The 24,509-nt window shown below is 43.4% G+C and overlaps 1 protein-coding gene across 5 annotated transcripts in view; it reads left to right on the top strand.

Moving 5' to 3' along the window:
- Positions 1-24,509, top strand: part of RBKS (ribokinase) — a 92,707-nt gene that overhangs the window by 39,080 nt on the left and 29,118 nt on the right. For all 5 annotated transcript variants that reach the window (XM_019549604.1, XM_019549600.1, XM_019549603.1 and 2 more), the window contains exons 5-6: positions 5,218-5,382; positions 12,872-12,963. In XM_019549604.1, the coding sequence (XP_019405149.1) occupies positions 5,218-5,382; positions 12,872-12,963 (257 nt within the window). The remainder of the gene's footprint in view (positions 1-5,217; positions 5,383-12,871; positions 12,964-24,509) is intronic.

Consider the following 24,509-nt stretch of genomic DNA (forward strand, 5'->3'; position numbering starts at 1 on the left):
CTCAACTTTCTTTTTTCTGTCTCCCTACTGTCCCTACCTATCTAGACTGCATTCTCAAACTACTCCTTTTTGTTCTGAAATGTGTGCATACTTTAGCATCAAAGCACTAAATGTGCATTTACCCACAGAGTAAATGCAGGGTTTACAATAACATGGCACAACACAGTGCCACATGGAGATTTTTGAGCTATTTCTGTATGACCAGAGCTAATAAGCCCAGGCAGAATACTGTGTTAATGCAGCAATACCTGCCTGTTCTGCTGCCCAGGCCAGCACCTTCAGAGCTAACTTTTGATAGCTGCATTATACTGCGTAAGCATACACTGTGTTCACTAAATAACTGGTTGACAGATATTTAACCTCATTTCAAGCAGGCATTATGCTACCTTCTCTATAAAGGGTTCTGTCAGTGCATCTGCCTTCTAACCTGCAACAGCTTGTGCAACAGCTCCTGCCATTTCAGTTGTGGGCCCTCATTCTCTTCTGCTTGTGACCTTCCATCATGCCCGTCTCTGCTGTTAATGTACTGAATCGTCACTATGAATGCAGGAACTCCTATGTTAGGTCATGATCCATGTAGGTCAGCATCTTCTTGCTAATAGTGGTCAGCACCAGATATCTCAGAACAAGGTGCAAGAACCCTGAAGTTATTTTCTACCCTCTTTCAAATTTAGAGGAGACTGCTAAAATAACACAGAGAAGTGCAAAGCGTGAATATCAGTTTGACTGACTTGTCCTTTGCACAAGGTAAAACATTTTTTGGAGCTTTCAGGGTAATGGAAAAAATGTTACCTGCTGTATTATTTTAGCCCATTGGCAGCCATAGTGAATTTAAAATGTATTTGTACAAGGCTTTTCAACACATAAAGCACATGACTGAAGATAAATTGTATTTCCATGGACACACACAACACTTGCCCTCATGCTTCTGACCTGTGACTTGGCAACCAATTATTTCTCATTACATCCTTTTACAATCATAGGTACCTTAATTTTTTCTTACAAAATCCTGTTCAGAAGCTTTGTAGCCATTGTTGCGGTTATTTTGACTGAGAGACTCTTGAGGCTTAAATATCACGGACAGCTTGAGAGCTCTTCCATGTGTCTTGTAAAAGAAAAACTGTTGAGTTGTGTTCATCAGTATGTACCGAATGTTACCTGTTGGCATTTATGGAATGAATCATAGAATTATAAAAAGTGGGACTGGAAGGGACCTCTGAAGGTCATCCAGTCAAACCCTTGCCTAAGCCAGAATTGTCCCTATCCCGAAGCCATCCCATAAAAACCTTTGTTTAGCATATTACTAAAATGATCCAATCAACCCTAGCAGATAAGTACAATGCATAGCACCCTCACCTGCACAGGTTAAGCAAGGGCACAGTGGCAGTCAGTGTACTAAAGTAAAGTAGGTATTGAGTACCTCCATCTCCTCTGTATCTTTTAAGAGCCCATCCTAGCTATTTAATAGTCAACCATCAGTTTCCGTGGTCTTTCTTTACTGGACAACATATTTATAGAACTTCTTGTTGTCTTTTTCTTCCCTAGCCAGATGGTACTCATATTTTTTACCTTTGCCTTCCTAATATTATCCTTACAGATTCTTGTTATTTTCTGGTATGCTTCCTTAGTGATCTGCCCATCTTTCTATTGTTTGTATGCTTTCCTTTTGCAGTTAAAGCATCCTAGAAGCTCCTTGTGCAGCCACATTGATTTCTTGCCGTTCCTCTCGTGTGCTTCCTTCATGTCAGAATAGCTTGTTGGGCTTCCAGAATCATACCCTTTAGATGCTTTAGAATAAACTTAATAATACTTTAAATAAGCTTGCCAGTTGTCAATCTACTGTCAGTGGCTACCATCATTCTGACAAGTAACACTGATAAGGTTAGAAGGCCGCTTTAAAGTAGTATCTATATCCCTAGCATTAGTACTATTTTAAGTACCAGAAGCAGTTTTAGTAATGATCAAATCCAGTCCCCACCTCTTGTTAATTTTTGATGGTCCCTTAACTTCAGTAGAGCTGTTCTAATTTACACCTGTTGAGACTGTGACCTTTAATATTTTAACTGAGCTCAAAACATTTGTATCTGCAAACACTTAGTCACATGAGGAGTCCTTAGTCATGTAAGTAATCTCATTAAAAGCAGGAACTATTAGTATAAGATTCTGCAGGATCATGCTGTACAGAAAGCATCTTCTCCTAGCTGTTATTTTCCATATTTCTTGAATACTGGCGTATTGTCTCTGATGCTGAGTTTCCATCTGGCTGGTGTCATCAGTGTCAGTGTTTCAGCAAGATGGCTGCCACCAGCCATAGACTCAAATGCCAACTGTGATTCAGTGCTTTAAGCCAGATTCTGCTCTCATTTATACTGGTGTAAAGTTGAAGAAGGTTTTTTTGTCTTAAATCTGGAGCTGCTCCACTGAAGTCTAGTTGAGAACAGAATGAGACTCTTAATTCCTCCAGAGGTTGGACTGAGCCAGTTCTGATGGTACTAATGTTTGCAGTGTGGTAGTGCTGCATTTCTCTGGCAGAACTATTGGTTCAAAGAAAAACAGATATTTTTAACCCTTTAAACTGTCAAAGTAAACCTTCTGACTAGGACTCAATGCCATAGCTTAGGGAAAGAAGTTACACATAAACCAGTTTAAGTGCAGAAACTGGTTTAAACTTGAAACAGAACAGAAGTTTAGTGACCATAAACTAGTTTCAAAATGGCTAAAACTGGTTTGAGATAAACCTGGTTGAATATAGTATCAGACTTAACTGATTTAGGTCAAACCAGGTTATGAAACTTCTGTCCCAGACTCCTTCCTGGTTCAAGTTAAATCAGAGTCCCCAAGCATCCCAGCTTGCTTTACAACCCTGGTGGGCTGTGCTGTCTGCTCTAGACAGCAGAGCTGGCCCCACCCCTCTGCTCCCTCACTGGAGCAATGAAAGCTGGCTCACTGGCTGGCTCATTGCTGCCCCTCCCAAGCAAACCCTGGTTGGGTGTGGGGCGGGGAACGGGACTTCTGCTTCCCTTGAGTACAGAGCTCCCCTGCCTGGTGGCTTACTTAGTGCTAGCTGTGACTGTGAACTACAAATCACACAGGCATCTAGAAGTAGGGAGAGAAAGTGATGAACAACCCCACAGAGTCCTGCTGCTGTGATTGTGGACTACAAATTCCAGAGAACTCCGGAGCAGCAGGAAGAGGAAGCAAATGCACAGCCCATGCTAGCTACGTGCCAGAGAACTGTGCTCTAGTGCCCCCTGGCTTGAGCCACTGCAGGCATTTGATTTCCTGAATCAAACGCAGCTTAGATGAACCTACAAAGGCTGACTCAATGTAGCCTCAGGCTTTTTGATTGCCTGTACTTAACCATATTGTCCACCTTGTATCTGGAAATAAATCTTGAAACTGCTTCATTATCTCAGTGGGGCATTTATTCCAGCCTAACAATGGTTTTGATATCAATGCTATGAACAGTTTCACTGCTGATAATTTGCAATACCATGTGCCTACTCCAGGTGCCAGAGTTTGGGTTTGTGGGTGGCAGAGAATTGGGGCAGAGAGCCCCCACCATTGTGTTCCCTGCAGTTCACTGGCTTTAGCTTTCTCACCATGTAAGCTTTCAGAATGCCTGCTGGTCAAAATAGGCACAGCTTGTCTTTGAATACTTCCTTCAGCAGAATCCAGATATCCACGGTTAGTATTTGTTTGAGAGGTTTTCTTCATCCAAGATGTCCATCACTTTCTGTTCAATAACAAGGTGTTGGCCAAAATGCCGAGGTTTTGCTTTTCAAATGCAGTTGTTTTATACCAAGCCATTGACAGCAGAGTTGCTTTGGAAAGCTAGGGGCCGCTCCCTCTGAGATCATTATATTATTCTTTCCATTGTCCTGCTTTCCCTTCCAAACATCTTCAGGGAGAGACATTCTTTGCATGTTGCTTTAGACAAGAGACTTTGAAAAAGCATATGTTAAAGCATATTTAAAAAGTATAACCACTTATTTACTGAACCAGTGACCTTCAGTGATTGGCAACCTTTAAAGGACTCTTCAGAGAGGGTGGGCAGAGCCTTGAGCTCAAAGAACAACTCATTTATTGAATCAAATGCTTTAGTGATTAATAATAAATTTTAATTTGTAGGCACCCATGCCTCTGAGCCTTTAGGCATCTTAAAAGAAGTAACAAAAACAAAGCTGCAATCAAACTAGGCAATTTGCTTTGTTAAGGAAAAGACACAGTAGCCAGAGCCTAGGTAACGAACCTCCCCACCCAAATGTACATGTTAACTCGGCAGGATATAAAGGGCACCAGCAGATTTTGAGCCGTTGTGCCTTCAGAGCAAAAGATCTTCCGTTCATTGCCTTGACTCTCTCTGATATTCTGTATAGCACTCATGAGCGACTGGTACCTCCTGAATCTGGGGAGGGGGGCACCCGCAGAATCTGCCAATGGCAGCGGCCCTGTCAGGGGGGGCACCAGCCCTGCCAACAGCATCAGTGTCGGCCATTGGGTGGGGGCACCGGGCCCGTCAGGGGGAGCACGTGCACCCCCTACCAGTTACATATGATAGAGCTCCTATGAGCCAGGCATTCGCTGTTTTACAAAGCAGTGCTTTTGATAGTAGAGCCAGTTTCATGCTCTCATTTTTCTTAGGAGTAGTGGCAATGTGGTAAATCTCTAACTGGAGTTTGGCTGCTTTTCTTCCTAAAATTCACAGGACCCTCATAATTTTTAGAGATCTCTCCCATATTCTGTGATTCTAGCTGAAGATATAGTTAATGGTTAATGTGCTGAATGCATTCTGGGCATCATAACTCAGTGCATCAGTGTAACTGCTATCTTTTTTTATGTGTGAAGGTAACATCACAGGAGAACACAGACAACATGCTCAGAAGTTTGGTGATACAGCAGATCCCCCTAGATCCAGTTTGATACAATTTAGTACAGCTTTTTAGTTCAGTCAGAACATCAAAATCCGACTTGGGCAAAGTCATCCATGACAGTCCTCTCCATAAATAGATATATACCTTTAAGGTTAGAGTTACAAAAATAACATCCATTAAGTCTTGGTGGGAAGTCATCTATAACCCCTGGGTAATTAAAACACCAGCAATGTAACCTTAAAGTTTGATTTGAAATGCATTGTAGCAGGACAGAGTCATCGTTTTATTTACCTTAGTTTACTTCAGTGAAAAATATATTGTAAAAGCAGAACTTTCTTTCTAGGCGAGAATGTAATCGTCATAGTCCCAGGAGCCAACTTGCTTGTGGATTCTGAAGACCTGAAGAGAGCTGCTGATGTCATTTGTAAGGCCAAAGTGATTGTTTGCCAGCTAGAAATAACACCTGCAACATCTCTTGAAGCCCTGAAAATGGCACATGCCAGTGGAGGTAATTGAACATAAGCCTTAATCATTCATTTGTTCGTTAGGTTAGTACTTTTACATCCCTCACATTAGTCTCTGCATGAGTGTTCTTTATCACAGTTTTTGCAAGACTATTACTATTGTCCGTTTGATTCCTCTTGTTGTAGCCTCCATTACAGATAGATCAGTGGCTAACTCCATGCCACTCTGATAAAACTTAAATTCTTTTTTTTAAAATACATCACACTGAATATCATGTAAGACAAGCTATCCCACACCTTTATTTTATGTAAACCTCCCACCTGTAGCCTCCATGTCTGATTTTGCCTATGCCTGTATTGTCATGTCATATCTAACCAAGATTGTAATAAACTCAGGGTAAACTTCTGAATGTGATCTCCTAATAGAATAAAACAGGAGAAGTGAAATTCAGGTCAGTGGCATTCCATTCATATGAAACTAATAATACAAGTTGAAAATTGGGCTTTGTACCACTACTGCTAGCACACCACCACATACTGTCCCTGAAGTACTATAGCAGAACCTGGATTTATATACATGTTGTTCACAATCCACTTAATTTGCCTTGGGTTGCTAAATTAATGATGAGCCACTCAGGTGTTTGCTTTGGTTTTTACTTCAGAAAGTAGCACTTCTCCACTCGTCTAATTCTCATCAGCAGTCCAGCACAAATGATTGAAGAAGTAACATTTTTTGAAGCAAGCGTGGAAACAAACAACTGAAACACTGCAGCAATTCCCCAGAGCTGTTTGCTGTTTTTATATAAATATACGTGATGTAGTTAGCTATGTTAGACTGAATTCAAGTAGAAGGCACGGTCGATTTGCACTTTATAGTCTAATCAAAGAATGTGTGTGTGTGTGTGTGTGTGTGTGTGTGTGTGTGTGTGTGAATAGAGAGACAGGCAAACAGATAGATAGATAGCACAAGCTTTCATGAGCTGAAGCTCACTTTATCACTTCATAGCATCTGATAAAGTGAACCTCAGCTTACAAAAGCATATATAATATAGATAGGGGTGTGTGTCTGTGTACACACAGCATGTCTACATGTGCATTAATGCTCTGTAACAACAGGTACTAACTTTAATACGACATAATCTGTACTACTGCGCAGTAGCACCAGCACACATCTTTTACGTAACACTAGTGTACAGTAGACTAATTCTACTGTGCATTAGCACAGCTTTCACCATGACGTGCTAATGCACAGTAAAATTAGTCTACTGTGCTTTTAGTGTCTTGTGTAGATGTGCTCACTCGCACGTATTTGTTAAGTCTGTAAGATGCAAATCTACCCTGCCTTCCGTTTTATGTACTGGCTATTTTGCCAAACCCTCATCTTTGCAGCAGCCTAAGGAACCTAATATTGCAAAGTATCTGGGTTCTTCTCTATGTACAAACAGCAACACTAAGAAGGCTTATTTTCATTTTGACTATGTGACCTGTTTAGCCAAGGTTCTTTGTCTATTCAGTGTGTGATATAACATGCTAACACTGAAGTTAATGTCACCAACTGGTACTAATGTCTCATTGTTACTGTGTTTTTAAATGCAGACTGTTTTAGTGACAGTGGACTCTGCCACTGAAGAAGTATATAAGCAAAAGCTGTTACATTTTCCGTAGAGTATGCGGTTATTTGTTGATAAATTTACGTAATACTTCTAACTACTCATAACTACCACAGTCCTTTAAGTAATACTGAGCAAAAGATTAAGTCACTGAGATGATCATATGAGATTAAAATGTTATTCTCAGGAAAACACGTCTGAGAGGTTACAGTGAATTGTTTGAGCAAGGCTGCAGAGGAGATCAGTGACAAGAGGTAGGATGAGAATGAAGTAGCTATCTGTTCTCATTCCCATGGGCTAGGGAAAGAAATTACACATAAACTGGTGTATGTGATTGGAAACTAGTTCAAATCTGTAACAAAAGTGGTTCGCTACACATAAACCACTTTAATGGCTGAAACAGGTTTAAGATAAATTTGGATGGATGTAGTACCTAATTTAACTGATTCATGTTAAATTGGTGTATTGAACTTCTCTCCCAGATCCCCTCCAAATTTAAGTTAGCTCAGACCCCCAGCATCCCAGGATGCTTTGCACATCCCCCACAACCCATCCCACCTCAGGGTGGGCAGGCTAGACTTGTCCCAAGCTGTCTGCTCCAGCCAACCAGGGAGGCATGCTCTAGCATGCCCCAGCTTCTGGTCTGTACCACTGCAGGCATGTGGCTGCATTTCCAGAATCAAAAGTGACTGTCTGTTCACTTGCTTATTGGTTCAATCTGTGCAGTTTAGATTAACCTGTGAAGATGGAATCCATTCAGCCTCGTGTTTTTTGACTGTCTGTACTTAGCCACGTTGACTCTACTAGATCATGATAACTCTAGATAGAAGGTCCCTGTGGCCATGATTCTCTGCCATCTTGCACCTCTTGTGATCATTTGTACTAGTGTAAAGGGATATAATTTTGATCCTGGGTTATATAACAAGAAAAACAAATTGAATGAATAGTATACTACACAAATTTTGCATTTGTGTAAACAACTCCATACACTGCATAAAGTGCAAGGAAGAGGAGAATCTGACCCTGAACTTCAATTATAGGAGTTGTTTTTGGATATCATTAGTGCGTCCTGTACGCAAGAACCATACTTGATATTTATTTGAAAATTCAAAAATTCTAATATTATAAAAGCCTAAGTTTGTCTGTCTGTCTGTCTGTCTGTCTGTCTGTAAGGCTTTATTTGCACTCTGATTGGCTGGCAAACATCCAATCAGAGTGCAAAGAAACGTTCCGACGGAAGGCAGTCTGCCTCCATGATGGTGGGGACATGGGGGACGGAGGGTGGGGTGAGGAGGGGGAGGGCAAGGCCAGCATAGCCCCCCCCCACCTGCTTCCTGCTGGTAACACGGAGGGGTTGTGAGTAGGCCCAGGCCCAATACTCACTCCACCCCCCACCCCCTTCATGCTTGATGGGCAATTGAGTAGAGTTTTCATAAGAATATAAATGAAAATGGAAGACTGTAGTCATCTGGAAATACCTGGGATAACCTAAATGTGGGCTTCTAACTTATTGATTACAGAACACACAAATAAGTAATTTTACTAGTTAAAGAAGTGAACATGGAAATCAGGGCTTCTGAGTTATGTTATTTATTATGCCACTGACTCAGTGTGTAGTCTGAGGCAAATCATTTTATTTTTCTATACCTTCTTGGGCTAACAGGGGAGAAAGGGATGACCTCTGAGACATCAGAAATGCTGGAGTGTTTCCTTATTAAAAAGAAGTGTAAAAAGCTAACAGCAAATGGAATGAGAAAGAAAAGAGTTTGTAATCTCACATAGTACAGCATGTGAACAGGAGACAACAATGGCCCTGCAACTGTTTTCAGCCTGTAACAAGCAGCTATGTGTTTTCATCCAGTAATGGTGCAGCTCACATATTTGCCTTAAGTGAGAGGCTAAACACATTCAAATGCCCTGAATAGACAAAGGTAAGCGAACCTCTTGCTATCTAACACTGAAGAATCTTTCATTCCTGCCCAGGTGCTGATTGTTAGTGCCATTTCCCTTGATTTAGCCTGCAGCACCCTCATGTATAATGCAGTGCTCTAGACTATTTTTGTTTAACAGATGCACACCCAGATGCCTCAAACCTCTGTTTCAAGTTCTGCTGCTGAAAAAAAATTGGGGGTGGAGGGGCAGAGACCAGGACCACTGCATTGCTGTTCAGTGGGCTTGTCTACAGATGCGGTTAATGTGCCTGAATTTTCTGTGTAGAAAATTCAGACTCATTAAAGGGCTTCCTGGTGTATGTTTACACATGTGCCCCCATCAGGAGTAAATTGAGCCAGACAGGAGCGGCCCTATCCGGGGCTCCTTCTGCTCTGCTCTGCCCCCCTGCAGTAGCTAGGGGAGCTCTAGGGTCCCCCAGGTGCCAGCTCTGGACTGGCAGGAGGCACAGGGTCTTAGCCCCGAGCTCTGGAGGTGGTGAGGAGGGAAGCTATCCTAGCTTCGTGGGCAGGTCCATCTCAGCCAGGAGGAGATCAGGCTGGCACTGAGTAGGGGGGAGCTGTCCTGGCAGCCAGGACAGCTCTCCCAGCCACATGGAGATCAGGATGGGTCCAGATTTCCATGTGGCTGGCAGGTGGCGTTCTTCCAAGCCAGAACAGCTCCCCCCACCCCCCGTGCCCTGTGGCCCCCTGCTGCCTGTGCTGATCAGGCACAATTTGCTCCTCATCAACATCTATACCTAGTTTCTACAGGTACTAGAAAATGGCGCATTAGACTAATACACTGTGAAGTAATTGCTGTGAATGCGTAGATGGTGACACTTTATTGCACATTAGATTAGTCTAATACTCCGTAAAGCATCTCGTGTTAGTTTTGTAGACTACACATGGACAAAGCAGTTCTTGCCAATGTCATATCACAGTACTAGCTGTTAAAGATCCTGTGGCATAGTAGGGGTATTAATCCTGTCCAGTTTCCATCTTGAGTAATTATATTCCATGTACATTGATACCACTGGAAATTTGACTGGACTACTGTATTCCTCCTCTGAACCACTGTCTACCGTTGGTGTTTGCTGCTAAACTGTTGGCAAGTCCCTCCCTAGTGGCGAATCTATTTCACTGATTTGGTGAAGTGATTCTTATTTATGTAAGGTCTGTAAAGCACTTTGCAGTCCTTTGGAATACCAAACAATAGAAAATGCAAGATCATATTAAATCCACTCGTGGTACTAGAGAAGAACTGTGATGTATTTGTCTGTAGCTGGAAATGTATTATAGGCAGGACTACTTGTATTGCCTACTACTAAGCTTGTTTCATAGAATCATAGAAAGTTTCCATTATAATACCACATTCCAGATATTTTTAACTTTCTCAAACTTTAACTATTTGGGTGGATATTTGCTGTACTGGTTGTTGCCTGAGGCTGTTTTTTTCTTCTCTCCCAGCCAAAAGCATTCTACTGGTATTGGGAAAAAGCTGTGGAAAATTTGTTTTGCCCATGTTAAAAAAAAATTGGCAGATGGCTCTCTGAGAAACTCTGGTGCCCCCATGCTTTGGAGTGGTTGCTTACAAATGCTACTGCCCTGCCAAATTTTGTCTAGGATGCGGTTTTCTCGTACGTATGAAAATCTGCCCAACTTGGCCAAGTTATGTCTTTGAGAAAAAATAGCTCCCACATGCTCAGTAGAAGCATTCTAGAGTTTAACAGCTAAATTCCCTAAAGTTTTCATCTTCGCTGGCCATGTGCCAGCAGGGTTCATCGTGAATGTTCCTGTAATTCCTGCTGTGACTGCCCTAGCCTAGGAGCTAGGCACTGAAACTGAGAGATGGTAACCTGCTTTTCTTGTCCTGTTTATGACCAGTGACCACCCCATTGCAAGATCTTGGCAGTATGGAGAAGGAAGCTGCTGAATGTGAATGTCAGGGCGGGGAATAGACTGGGGCAGTTAGAGTGTGCTGGACAGGAAGAGTAGATTGAGACAAGAAGCATGCTGAGAGGGTGGCTAGGACTTTTGTAAACTGTTGGTGAGAGAAGGCAGAGGCCAACTTTCACTGGAAGCTGTAAGGCATGACTGGATACTGGGACAAGCTTTGCAAGAAACATGGGGCAGAGGACTGCTAAGATGGGATAAGAAGTTGATGAGGGGAAATGGATCTCATGGAGTGGGAAATGTGGAGACTAAAGCCATCTGGGCAAGGGTTTGGGACAGGAGACATTGAGGAGCTTGTTACACGGTAATTTTAGGTGGCTTCTGGAGCTTTTAACACCTGGATTAGCTGCACATTAACACCTTTTAAGTGGCTTAAAGCACTTGTTATTCATCTTAAAATTACGGCACTCCAGGGCAGGATTATCTCCAGTCTGCCTAATTTTGCCCCGTTCCATTAAGGTGTGGCCACGCCAGACAGCTGTTCTGCCCAAGTTGAAGTCCTTCAGCATGTGAGAACACAGTGGGCACTGCTGAGTCAGGGCTTCAGAGGAAAGGATCAGGCCTCTCAGAGTTCAGGCAGCAATCTGGTCTGGGCAGCAAGGAGCTTTCTCTGGAGCTCAGCCAGGCAGAGTTGTGCCTCCCTGGGGCTCTCTGGTCTCACTGCACATGACACAGCAGCTCTGCACTGAGAGTGGGGCTGTCAGGCTGAAGTCCTGCTCTCAGTGCGGAGCTGCCACAGCTCAACAAGACCAAGTTGCTTTGCTGGGGGCTGTCTGGTTTCATCAAGCTGTGGCAGCTCTGTGCTGACAGCAGGGATGCCAGGGCTTAAGCCCGACAGCCCTGCTCTCATCGCAGAGCCACTGTCGGTTTCAGCAAGACCAGAGAGCACCAGGGAAGCTGCTTCCCTTAGTCTCTTGGGTCTCCCTGCAGCTGACACGGTGATGGGCCTGCTCTTTGCCCAGCAGAAGCAGCGAGCCGGTCCTTCCCTTAGCTCCTAGTCCTGCCTCTGTTCACCAAGCCTGTAGTGGCAAATCACAGCTGTGCAGGTGAAGACCAGCCAGAAAAGGATTTTCACCTTAATACATAACTGCTCTGCTAAGCAGAATAACGCTAAGCTGATTAACATTTGTATGGCTTTCAGCGTTACATGTAGCAAGGCCCTGAGCCTAGGTGAGGTGCTCAAGGAGGGGAGATTGGAAACCAGGGGGGAAATGGCAGATGTGGGGGGGATAACTGAGGGCTGAATTTGGGATGGGGAGAGTAGGGGAACAGACAAGTAATTAAGAAGGAAATGAAAATGCCTGAGCAAAAACTGGAGAGGAGAGGGAAGTGGAATTGGGAATGGCTTGGCAAGCAAACTGGGAGTATGTAGGGGAATTTGGACAGGTACTTACAAGGATTGACATTAGGGATGTCTGGGCAAGGAGACTGGCATGAGGATGAGAATCCTAAAGAATGGAAAATTGGACTGGAAGAAGGAGCCAGGAGCAAGGAAGAGAGAAGCCTGGGACAGGGGAAGGTTGAAGAGGACAGGACAGAATTGAGCTTGTGAGGAGTGGGCAAAATAGTCTGTTGATAAGAACACTGCCCTCCAGAGCTGGGACTGGATCCTAACCTGCCTGTGTCTTACTATTCTTCTCTTGTCAGTAAATATCAGTATCACCCACTAGCAAAGTATCCCCGCATCTTCTAGTGATGAATGCATGTAGAAGATGACAGTTTACTATCACTATCAGCTCCTTCAAGATTTTTTAGGTTAATCATTTTTTAACACTTCTTGAAACTTATCCTGCACTCCTTAAAGCAGAAGGATGAAAGTTAAGTCAGGGAGAATCATGATAGAATTAGTAAAACATTTAACTTTCCTGTAAAAGGAGAACAGGTTTATTAATTTTTGTGTATTGGTAAGTAACTTGCATATGAGGGGGCAGTCAGTTGGTGCAGCTAAAATATCAGCCACAGCAACTGAGAGTTTTGGGTTCCGATCGACGGCTTGTGAACACTAGTAATTTGGACAATTTATTTTCATTCTTTTGCAGTAAAGACCTTATTTAATCCTGCTCCAGCCCAGGCTGACCTACATCCACAATTTTACACTCTTTCTGACATCTTCTGCTGCAACGAAACTGAGGTAATGTTCTCATGATCTATCAGAGGATGACATGGTCATTAAAACTTCAAAGGGATTTTGTCCCCAGAAATACACCAGGGAAGGGATCGAGCCATGTTCTTGTTACTGGGCTTCTAGAGGTAGAAAGCAGGCCCCCTTGGGCTAGTAAGAAAGAAGAAATACTGTGTATCCCATTCAGATGACCCCTCTAGATGGCACTTGAAATAGAATTAATAGGTTCCAGAGAGAGCTGTGTTCTGCCCCCCTGGGGAGGGGATGAGTGAATAGAAGATCCATAAAAGGACACTTCTAAGATGTTTGCTGTAAATAATATGATACATATTAAAGTAGCCCCACATTCCTGGCTCTGTGCTTCCTCTAGATGATTAGTGAGAATAACCTTAGCTTATAGAGTTGTGACAGTTTCAAACTGCCTTGCCAGCAGGCAGTGTGCAGGCTGTATCTGAGGTGATATAGCAGCTTGGTATGCTGTGACCCATCAGTTACTTTCTTACTGCATATAAATGAGGGGTGTCTGTGGATTGCTGCCGCTTGCATACAACACTCAATCTCTGTTTTTTCCAGTTGTAGTTCAGCAGTTTCAAAATTTTCTCTCCTTTTTCCATCCACTTCCTACCACTGTCAGTATTTTATTTCTCCAAAAACATGTGATTTGGGGGTCACAAAGAGACAAGTTGGGCTCATGTCTCATGAGGCTCTTGTTTGATTTTCCTGTTTTTTGCTGTTACTGTTGCTATGTTTTCCTCCTCCTTTTTGTAACAGTTGTGTGAGAAGCAGCCCAGTGGGTAAAAGCCATACACTGTGTGGTTGGAAGTTGTCCCTGCTGGACATGACTTCTGTTTGAGATGTGTTGGGCGTAAGGGAAAGCTATGACTCAGCTGGCTGTGGGATGTCTATACCAATGCAAGTGGCTACAGGTTGCCAGGATAATAATCACTTCAAAATGCAATTAGTCTCTTCTGAAACTTTGTGCTAAAACCAATTACAAGCTTGCCTCAAGGGACCCACTACACATGTCTTCTAGCACTTCAAGAGTCTAAATGACCCCAACTGGACGTCAGAATTGTGTGTTAGCAAAACCTCTTCCAGTGGGTCAAAGTAGACCTCACCACAGCATCTAGACATCAACAAAGTTATTGGCTATTTCTTGCAAGAACAGTCATTTCATTTCACTAAGATTATGGATGCTGATGTTTCCAGCACAATTGAAAATGGTATCTCTTGTGACTTATATCTAGCAGCCATCACAAAGCAACTGTAAAAGATAGTAGGAGCCATGATGAGGGAATGTTCATTCCTATCTAGGAAATTAGTGTTATAGAAATCTAGAGTTCTCTACCTCCTTTCACAGAACATTCAGGCCTGGCCTTTGCTTTAGACCACTGTTCTAGGAATGGTGCTACAGGTCTTCTTTTTGAGCAGGAAGCACCCTTATGCCCTTGCCCCTCTAATAAATATTATGCAGGGAGGTTGTATTGTTGTTGGGTTTTCCAGTGTTGCTATTCATTTGTTTGTCAGAGGGATCAGGCAAACTCATTTTTTGTTACTAGTTTAGACCTGGTTTTCCTCTCTTATTGCTCCTTCCAACAAGTATGCTAAAATTTGTACTTGCCATTTCTTGCTGCCAGATAGTGTTTTTTTTATAGAGGCTTTCCTTAAGATTTTTTAACCTGCTGGGGTCAGGGTATATTATTACCACTGTGTGGTGAAAAGAAAATTAGTTCCTTTCTGAGAACAAGAAGTGCCGCTGTATAATTATAATAGATCCCCACTCACTCACCCACCTTCCCTACAGAGGTCCGGGCACAATTTATATTCTTTATACTTTTTACTGTTAGCTTAAAAAGGCAACCATCAGTGGGAGACAGAAGAGCTTATTCTTATACCCTATCAAACAGAAGAATATGCCCTCTGCTGTTTAGGAGGGCTGTCCACTGTAAAAGACTAAATCTACTGCCAGAGACTTGTTTGGGGGCCCAGACCCAATAGTGGTATTCTAAATATATTACCTGCTAAGAACAAGAATTACCACTAATCATTTTGTTTGTAATTTATTCTTTATATTAGCAACCTTCTGCACTTTCAAATATAATCCATTTCCCTACCAGAAGCATAATAATTGACAATATCTTTCTTTGTCTTGTCCCTGCATACTGATTTTAGAATTTTTTTTCAGGGACTAGCTTCTTGTCATAGTCAACTTATTTTTGTTAAGAAAATGGGAGCAGGAAAGCATTTGTTTTCCCTGTGTCAGAAGTTTAAAAGGTATTTTATTGTAATATCTTTTAGCAAATGTTATCTTTCCAAGCACCATCTGTTTTCAATTTCCTTTCAGGACTACTTTAAATTTTGAATTGTTTTAATATATGCATTTGCAAGTTTTAATATAAAGAACTATACTCATACACTTACATAAGGGCCATCGGTCATTAATGTAAATGCTTTTTAAAAGTGGCATTGGCATATCTCAGTTTCTACAAATTCTGCACCATAAATGTTGTAACTGAAATACAGTGGCTCAAATGACAGTCTCTGTTATGCCAGTTGAAACCCAAAGGCATAGGGCAGCTTTGTGGCCTGAGTAGCAGCAGCACACAGGGCAGTGCCAGCTGCTACACGTCCGGTGGCAATCGCATAGCCAGCTGCCAGCTGCAGTAATAGCTAGCTTTGCACTGCCCCCCTCCCCAACCAAGGCAGTGCCCAGGACTGCTGCCCAGTTCACCCCCATTAATTACGCTACTGTTTAAATCTGTTGAATTCAGTGGAGTTAAACACTGGATTAATTAAGAAAAACATGATTCTTATAAATTCCTTTGCTGAGCTCTGTGCAAATGATATATCAGTAATAACAAATGCTTAGCATCAGTATAGGCAGTGTATATACAGAAAACCCTCACTAGTTACGGGTTTGGCATTCGTAGTTCCAAATATTTGCAAAGGCCAAACCCGCTTCTTAAATACACTTAAAGGAGCAACTTGGTAGCTCTGCGCTTGCCACCACCATGCTCCCACCATTGCCAGAGCAGTCATGCCTCCCCCCAGCTGCCAGGGGCACTGAATTCATGAACACAGATGGCATTCATGAACACAGTGCCTTATTTGCAGATTTCTCCATTCGCGGGGGATATGAGAACGTATCCCCTGCGAATGGCAAGGGTCGCCTGTACTGTAGTTCAGTATACATTGGGCATATCTATGGGGTCATTTATGATCTATTGGGTCATTTAATGCAGATTAGCCCAATTTCAGCTGCATTAGGGGCACATGTCTACATGTATACGCCCTTAACGCAGTTTAAAAATGGCAATTTTAGGCTATATGAGTGTAGCAGGGAACCCTAGCCCTGTTACTAGGAGACAAGGCAGTTCCTTTAAGACCAGAGTCTTTAGAAACACCAAGTACTAGAAGGGTAGGGGTTAAAAGCCCAACCACACAGGCTGGTCAGCTCACTGGAAGGAGATAGGCCTCTGGGCACATAGAAGCCCCAAGGCTGAGGCTGGCAGGGGTTAGTCCTCTGGCAGCAGCCAGGAGGGAAGGAGCTCGAGCAGAGAAGTTCCGTGGAGATGTTTGGTTGCCAGGTTTTGCTGCCCATATGGAATATTAGGCCTGTAGGAGTCCTGAAGGTATTTAGGGCTGGGAAGGCCCTCGATGCTAAGGGGGGAGTTTAGGGGTTTTTTTAGAAACAAAGTGAGAGTTAGATTGTTGTGTTATGTTATAGCCTAAGGGCTTGTTTTGTTTGTTGTATTTTAATCTGGTGGACCAGGATAAGGCTAATCGGGGAGAAGGAGGCCTCACAGTGGCACACTGTGGTGTATACCCTAGCGCCAGAGAAGGCACAGAGAGAGGGCTACAGAGAGCCCAGCACCAGGAAGGGTGCAGAGATAGGACTATAGAGAGCTCTATGCCGGAGAGGGTGTAGAGATAGGGCTTAAGAGAGCCCAATATTTGAGAGGGAAAAGAGGCTGCGCATGGCCAAATCAGAATTAAAGGTGATGTTCTTTACATACCATCTGTGAGGCATGGGCCACCATGTAGGGGAGGCTTGGAGCGGTGGATAGCAACCCCTGGTGTCAGGGTAGTAAATGAGCAGCCTTCCGCCTGGGTAACATCATAATTATTTTTCCATCAAGGCATGGTCATGGGACGAAAGAAAGGTGGGTGGTTACCCAGAAACAGAGGGTTGGGTTAACATTGGACAGGCCCAGGGATGGCCCCCTGTCACAGAGAGCCTAAATTGCATATCTACACAAACCAAGTATCAAATTTAAGTGGGATTGTTTAGTACAGATTAACGCATGTGTAGACGCATTACTCCACATTAATGCAGGGAATTTAATCCTGGGTCTTCCCAGCCACTAGGGGCTGGCTGGAGTCCAGCCCTAGGGCTCCTGGCTGAACACCTCTCCTCCCTCAGGGCTGGGCTGCTCTCTCTATAGTTTGCTACTTATAAGTGGATTTTTTTACTGTTGGTGGGTGGGGAGGGTGGTGGAGGGTTACTGTTTGTTGACCGGGGAGGGGAGAGGGATGGGGGTGGATGTTGTGAGGGTAATAAAGTTTTTTTGTTTCAACCATGTGCGTGTCCTGAGAGTGGTGCCAGGGGTGGGCAGGGGGTAGGAGTAGGGCTGCCAATCCTCTGGGATTGCCTTGGAGTCTCCAGGAATTGGATATAATTTCCAGGAGACTGCTGAGAGTTACCTGGGAGATGAATGATAGGAAATTCATTAAAATAAATATTAAATCCAATTTATACGATAGTCTAGTGGGTTTTTAAAATGTAACAGTAATGTATATTTGCATTCCTGAGTACAGTACAGTAGATCAGTCATAATGTCATTACATCATGTCATGAAACCTCCCAGAATAGATTCAAACAGAGTTGGCAACCCTAGGTAGGAGGATGTGGGAGGCAGGGTAGGCAGGCTGGAGCAGGGAGTGTAGGATGGTGTATGGGTCCCTGGGGCCTGGGCGGCAGGGAGGTGTTTGCTGGGGCCAGCAGGGCCAGCACCATGGCCAACAGGAGGATGGGGCACTGGTCATTGCTGGCAGAGGCTGGGCTGGAGCAGCAGGGTGCTGGGCATCACTGGCAGGGGCAGGGACAGCTCTGGCACAGGAAGAATACCAGTATTGGGTCTGGGCAAGAAGGGTGCTGCTGTGTGCTGCCCCTGTGCTGGACTCACGGCTCATGGGCAGGGAAGGTGCTAGCCAGGGATCAGAGGGCAGGGGGGTGTCTCCAAGATGGCTGCCAAATGCAGGCAGCTGGCTCTAGCTTCAGCATGGCTGCCAAGTGCTGGCAACCATGTGTCCGGGGGTTGGAGCTCCCCACAGTGGCCACAGGGAAACATGAGAGGGCTGAAGCGACCTGAGATTAAAGTTAGTCCCAGGTTCCACCACGTTTAGACAGCTGCCAAGACCTGCTTAATCCAAATTAGTTTAATGCACATTAAATTTAAACCATCTTAAATTCATGTGTAGGTGTGTCCATTGTGTTACATCCAAAAGTACTGTATTTAAAGACTGTTAAGACTGCAAACTCTTGTACTCGTAAGTTAGAAAATGCCCAAATTAAGATAGCCTGTTTTGTGCATATGCATTATGATTCAGTCTTTTCATTATATGATTACATGCTGTTTTTGGACAGGATTCCTTCCTCATTCAGTGAATAGGGAGTCATCCAGTAGTTCATATATTCCTTATTTAATATATGGCATTAGGGCACTAGAACTTCTCAACAAAATAGTTGGATGGATTTAACGTGTGAAAAAACAAATCTTCCTCTAGCCTCATTCTCAGCAGTAGTCAAACCGTTTTAGTTGAAGCTTTCCAAAAAATTAAGCCTGACACCTGGGCATGGAAAATTCTAGCCCAAATGTTTAAATTTTAGCAATGTTATAAGAAATTTAAAACAGAGTTTTATAATGAGAAGCATAAGGCAACTGTAACTATAGGTGCCACTCCAAGGTACACTTGTAATATGGTAATGGCTTAATGCAGAAGAAGCTCCTTTAAAGAGAAGGAGAAATTAACCCTTGTCCTGCAAACTGGAAATACTGCATTTTTTCTTCATTATCATACCTTTCTTCTTGGCAGTCTTCGCAGCCATCAGTCTTGTGTTTCTTCTATGAAAAGTCATAGGAAAAACATTTGTGTTCTTTCAAATAATCCAGCCTGCTCCCTGCTCTGTAGAAGCAGTACAGGTGTACCTTCCCCATCTCTCTTCTCCCCATCACCACTGTGTTCAGTGAATACATTGCCAACCTTTGTCTTAAGTTCCTGTCTTCCAGTTCCATCCTTGGTCCTCCGCAACCTAGTTCTCACTTTCTCCACTCCAGTGAAACTGCTGTCTCTAAGTCTTGAACTGGCCTCTTCCCAGGACTTGTATTCCACCCCACTCTGCCTTGAAGGGCCTTCTTCCTTAGTTTGGGGCTCTTAGGTACTACCAGAATAAAATGATAATATTAAAAAGTTTCCTTTACTGTGGCCATAGAAGACTTTATCTCATAGAAAAACTGGCCAACTGTGGCCTTGGCTACATCACAGTCCGCTGGCTTGGGAATTGGCTCTGAGGTCAGACCCAGAGAGTGGTAGTTGTTGGAAGTCAATCACTGTGGTGCACCATGACCAGTGGGGTCCCCCAAGGCTCTGTCCTTGGGCCTATATTCCTCAGCATCTTCATTAATGATGTGGACATTGGTGACAGAAACAAACTGGCCAAGTTCGCTGATGACACCAAACTTTGGGGTAAAGCGTCTATATGTGAGGACAGGATGGTGATCCAGGCCGACCTTGACAGGCTCAGAAAATGGGTGGATGAAAACCTGATGGCGTTCAACACCGAAAAATGCAAGGTACTTCACCTTGGGAAAAAAATCCTGCAGCATCCTTACAGGCTCGGCAGTGCTACGCTTGCTAGCACCACGGCCGAAAGGGACTTGGGAATCATGATGGACCACAAGATGAATATGAGCCACCGATGTGATGTTTCAGCTTGTAAAGTGAGCAAAATGCTGGTTGCATCCATAGATGCTTCTTAAGCAAATCCCAGGATGTCATCCTCCCGCTGTACTCAGCCTTGGTGAGGCTGCAACTGGAGTACTGCATCCAATTCTGGGCTCTGAAATTTAAAAAGGATGTGGAGAAGCTTGAGAGAGTGCAGAGGAGAGCCACATGCATGATCAGAGGGCAGGAAAATAGGCCTTATGATGACAGGCTCAGAGCTATGGGACTCTTCAGCCTGGAAAAGTGCAGGCTCGGGGGAACTGGTGGCTGCCTACAAGTATATAAGAGGTGTACATGAGAATCTGGGGAATGCCTGTTCACCAGAGCGCCCCAAGGGATGACGAGGTCAAACGGTCACAAACTCCTCCAAGACCATTTCAGGCTGGACATAAGGAAGAACTTCTTTACTGTCTGAGCCCCCCAGGCCTGCAACAGACTGCCGCTTGAAGTGGTGCAAACACCTACTCTGGACTCCTTTAAGAGACATTTGGATGTTTACCTTGCTGGGAACCTGTGACCCCAGCTGACTTCCCGCCCCTGGGGCAGGGGGCTGGACTTGATGATCTCCCGAGGTCCCTTTCAGCCCTAATGTCTGTGAAATCTATGAAATCATCATGGATAGGGCATCCCTGTCCTTCCACAGTAAAAATACTGCTTTTAGCTGTTTACAGATACACAAGAGATTCAATTCAGCATTTTCCAGGGTATTCTGTTTAACATGAGCACATCTGCTAAGATGTGCCAAATTCAAGACCAAATTATGTTTGTGATTATTTATATTTTCGAGTCTTTGTGATACAATTGGTCAGTTTCCTTATTGCTTATGTTCGCCAACGTGTATCTGTAGATACTACAGTGCTGTGATTTATGACTAGATATTAATCTCATGTTTGTAAACACAGGATTTTGATAGCTGCAGAAAGGATGAGCAGCCAATGACATTATAATATCTACCATGCAACGATGAGCTATTTTACAACTCATGTAGCTACAGACATATAGATAATATAGTTCATGATTAACTGAATGGAGTAACAAGCCAGGCATATCCTCTTATTTACTTTCAGGTAGGGGTAGTTAGCCTTATTAGTCTGATGGCAGAGTGTACAATATACTCTGCTCAATGCTGTCCTTTCACAGTATCTGATGAAGCAAACATCAGTTCACAAAAGCTTGTGCTCTAAGCAGAGGTGGACACAGCGGGTGTTACAGTGATGTAGTTGCATCCTGCACTTTTGATTCCACTCCACCAAAATTTAAAATCAACTCACTGACAGTGGCAGGAGCATTTATGTTGAGGCAGCAGTGAGGAAGTCACTTGACTTCCTGACTCATTATAATCTACCAGATTCCTTTTAAACTCTTTACTCCACAGGTGTTAACCAACTTCCGTTCTTTTTAATAGTCTTGCTGTTCCACTTCTCAAGCTAACCCTTTTTCTGCAGTTCTGCTATCTGTTAGTTCTTTCTGGTAATGCAGCTCCTATTTCACAATCCTACAGACTGTTTTTAACTCCAGCTAAAGTCTTTAACTAAGGTGCAGAAATGTTAATTTAGGTGACCAGTAACTCAGGTGTGGAAATAACTTCCAGTGAAGTATTGGACGCACTGTCAGGATGCTAAGGAAGGCTTGATTTTGTTTCATGAATCTGAAAATTTTCGATCAGACAAATGAAGCAACACCTGTTAATTATTTTTGTGTAGGTTGTTTATATATAATATATGATATACAAGATTATCTACATTCCTATAATTATATTTATTTTTGCTTCCATCTTAAACTAAATTTGACTCATAATACAGTGTAGAATATGCTGTGCAAGTATATCATAGAAAATTAGGGTTGGAAGGAGCCTCAGGAGGTCATCTAGTCCAACCCCCTGCTTAAGGCAGGACCATCCCTAACTAGGTCATTCCAGCTAAGGCTTTGTCTAGTTGAGTCTTAAAAACTTGCAAGGATGGAGAGTCCACAGTCTCTCTGGGTAACCTGTTTCAGTGTTTTCCCCACTAGTGAGAAAATTCTTCCTAATATCTAACCTAAACTTCCCTTGCTGTAACTTGAGACTGTTCCTCCTTGTTCTGTCATCTGCCACCACTGAAAACAGTCTAGATCCATCCTCTTTCAAACCCCCCTTAAGGTAGTTGAAGGCTGTTATTAAATCCCCTCTCAGTCATCTCTTCTCCAGGCTAAATAAGCACAGTTCCCTCAGGCTCTCCTCATAATAACATAGCCGTAGGACTCTAGCATATCAGTAAAGCTTCCATTTGTTTTTAACTGGAGAAAAATATGTGTTTTGTTACATGTGATGATGCACCACACCACCTGCTCTGAGAGTTGCTGTAATTAAAGCACTAGAGCATCTCATGTATTAGCATACCTGTCAAATGAGTTTTAGTTAAAGCACTGTCGCTGCCATTTTGAAGAATGGGGATGCTGACACATGAGATGCAGAGGCTGGCTGGAACATGATAGTTACCACGCTCCAGCAAACTTGATTAATCAAGTCTTCTCTGATGCGCTGTAATTACAGCATGTTGGAGCAGCCTCCCAGGTTGTGTACAGGCACCCTTGAAGATGCCAGGTATAGTCGCAGATTTTGCCATGTGATATCATATCCCAAGCATGTATGTATTAAATATGACTTCACAATTTATAGTCTGCTGTTTGTTAAACAACTTTGGTATTAATGCAGCTACATTCAGTATCTGGTATAACAGCACATCTTGTACTGTATCAGGGCTCAGCAGCATTTTTGGGCAGTGCCAACAAAACCTGCAGCTTTGACTTGTAAGATGTTGACATGCCAGGGGCAGATGGCAGGGGACCCACAAAGGGCCTGATCCTTGTTGTGGCAGTGCAGCTCTGGCCCCTTCCCCACTGTCCATCCCAAGGCAAGCATTCACCCCTGCCAGCAATGAGTCAGGCCAGGACTCCCCAGACCCTGTTGCAGCTGCTTGCAGTCTCCTGGCTGCCTGCCACAGCTGGCCTGGGCTCTGGACAGGCCCTTGCCACCCACCATGGAGGCTGGGGTCCTCGCAGCAGGCAGTGGGGAGGCTGCAAGCAGCTGCATCGGGGTCCGTAGAGCCCTGGCCCAGCTTGTTGCTGGCAGCAGACACATGAGCCTTGGGGCTGACAGCAGGGAAGGGGCCAAGGGTATGCTACCACAACGAGGATTAGGCTCCTCCCAGCTCCCCCACCATCCCTCATGAGGTATCCCTGCCAAGGAAAATGTCTTCACATGCCACGCTCTGGCACACATGCCAGGGGGTGCCAACGCCTGTTCTATATGGATTCAGGTGCTAAAAAGAAGCAGACAAAATTATGCTATCAGTACATTGTTTATCATTAGTTTGTCCAGAAGGCCCTTTACAAGCTGTTCTTTTTACTCTTGCTTGTTTCACTAATAAATATTTTTTGTCTGACAAGACTTTCTTTTTATGTGGCTCATGAACAAAATACTCAGAACAAATCTTGTAAGGTTATCAGCTCTTTCTTTGCTTAGCTTGTAGTTCAGCTTTATCTTTTCCCAGAAAGTTCAAGCTTGTTGAAACTGGCATGTTAATTTTCTGTGTACCAGATGTAACATAGCCTAATCCCTGAGGTTTCTGCAGGAATGTGCTAGTTCTCTATTCTCCTAATTCTTCTAATAAAAGAAATGCAGAATACATGTATCAAGTTTCATCTTCGGGAAGAAAAGAGGTGGCTCTTTTCAATCTTTTTTAAATGTTGAGGAAAGGGCAAACACATACAGGTGTACTTCCTCAGGACTGAGACTTTCTTTGTCACAAATGTGTACAGTTCCTAACCACAATGTGGTTCTGGCCTCTAAGACACCGTGACTATACAAATTACAGCTGTACTTGTGTGTTGCTGGTGCTGCATAGCTTTCAGGAACAGGTAGCAACATATTTCACACATCTGAGATTCAGATTTGACTGGAAAATTATGGAGAACTACAGTTCTCGTCTAATGAGGGCCATTTAAAAGCCAATTTGGAAGAAACACCAGACTTGTCTAAAGGTTAGGGCAAAAGGCTAATCAGGACTCTGGAGTTCTGATTCCAGCTTTGCTAGTGATTTGTGTTACACTGAAAGTATCACCCAAAACCATTGTGGGTCTTCCTTTCCCCTTCTGTAAAATGGGCATAAGAATGGTGACCTAGGTGGCACAGATCCAGCAAAGATTAATTAGTTAATGGTTGCAGTAGGCCCTGGGGGAAATGAAGAGAACTACATTAGCAAATTCTTTTTATTATAAGAGGGGAAGACGGACGAAAAACCTGAAATGAGAAATAAAAATCATGATAGCTGCACAGTTATGCAGAAGAAAACAATGGGATAATATATTATTGTCAGTTAGTGGAAGCTAGATACCTAGAGCTTCATCTGACCTGGCACTTGCCACAATACTGCAATAGGAAGCTACTGCTGCCTTTTTTACTCGGAGAGCATGGCTCGCTCATTGTAATATTAAGTTGGATTCATTCTTCATTCTAAAGCCCACTTATCAGTTGCCTCTGACTCTGAAATTTCCCATGTTTAGTTTAAAAT

The sequence above is a fragment of the Crocodylus porosus genome, unplaced genomic scaffold, assembly GCF_001723895.1.
Source record: "Crocodylus porosus isolate Cpor-Errol unplaced genomic scaffold, CroPor_comp1, whole genome shotgun sequence".
Classification (NCBI taxonomy): Eukaryota; Metazoa; Chordata; order Crocodylia; family Crocodylidae; genus Crocodylus; species Crocodylus porosus.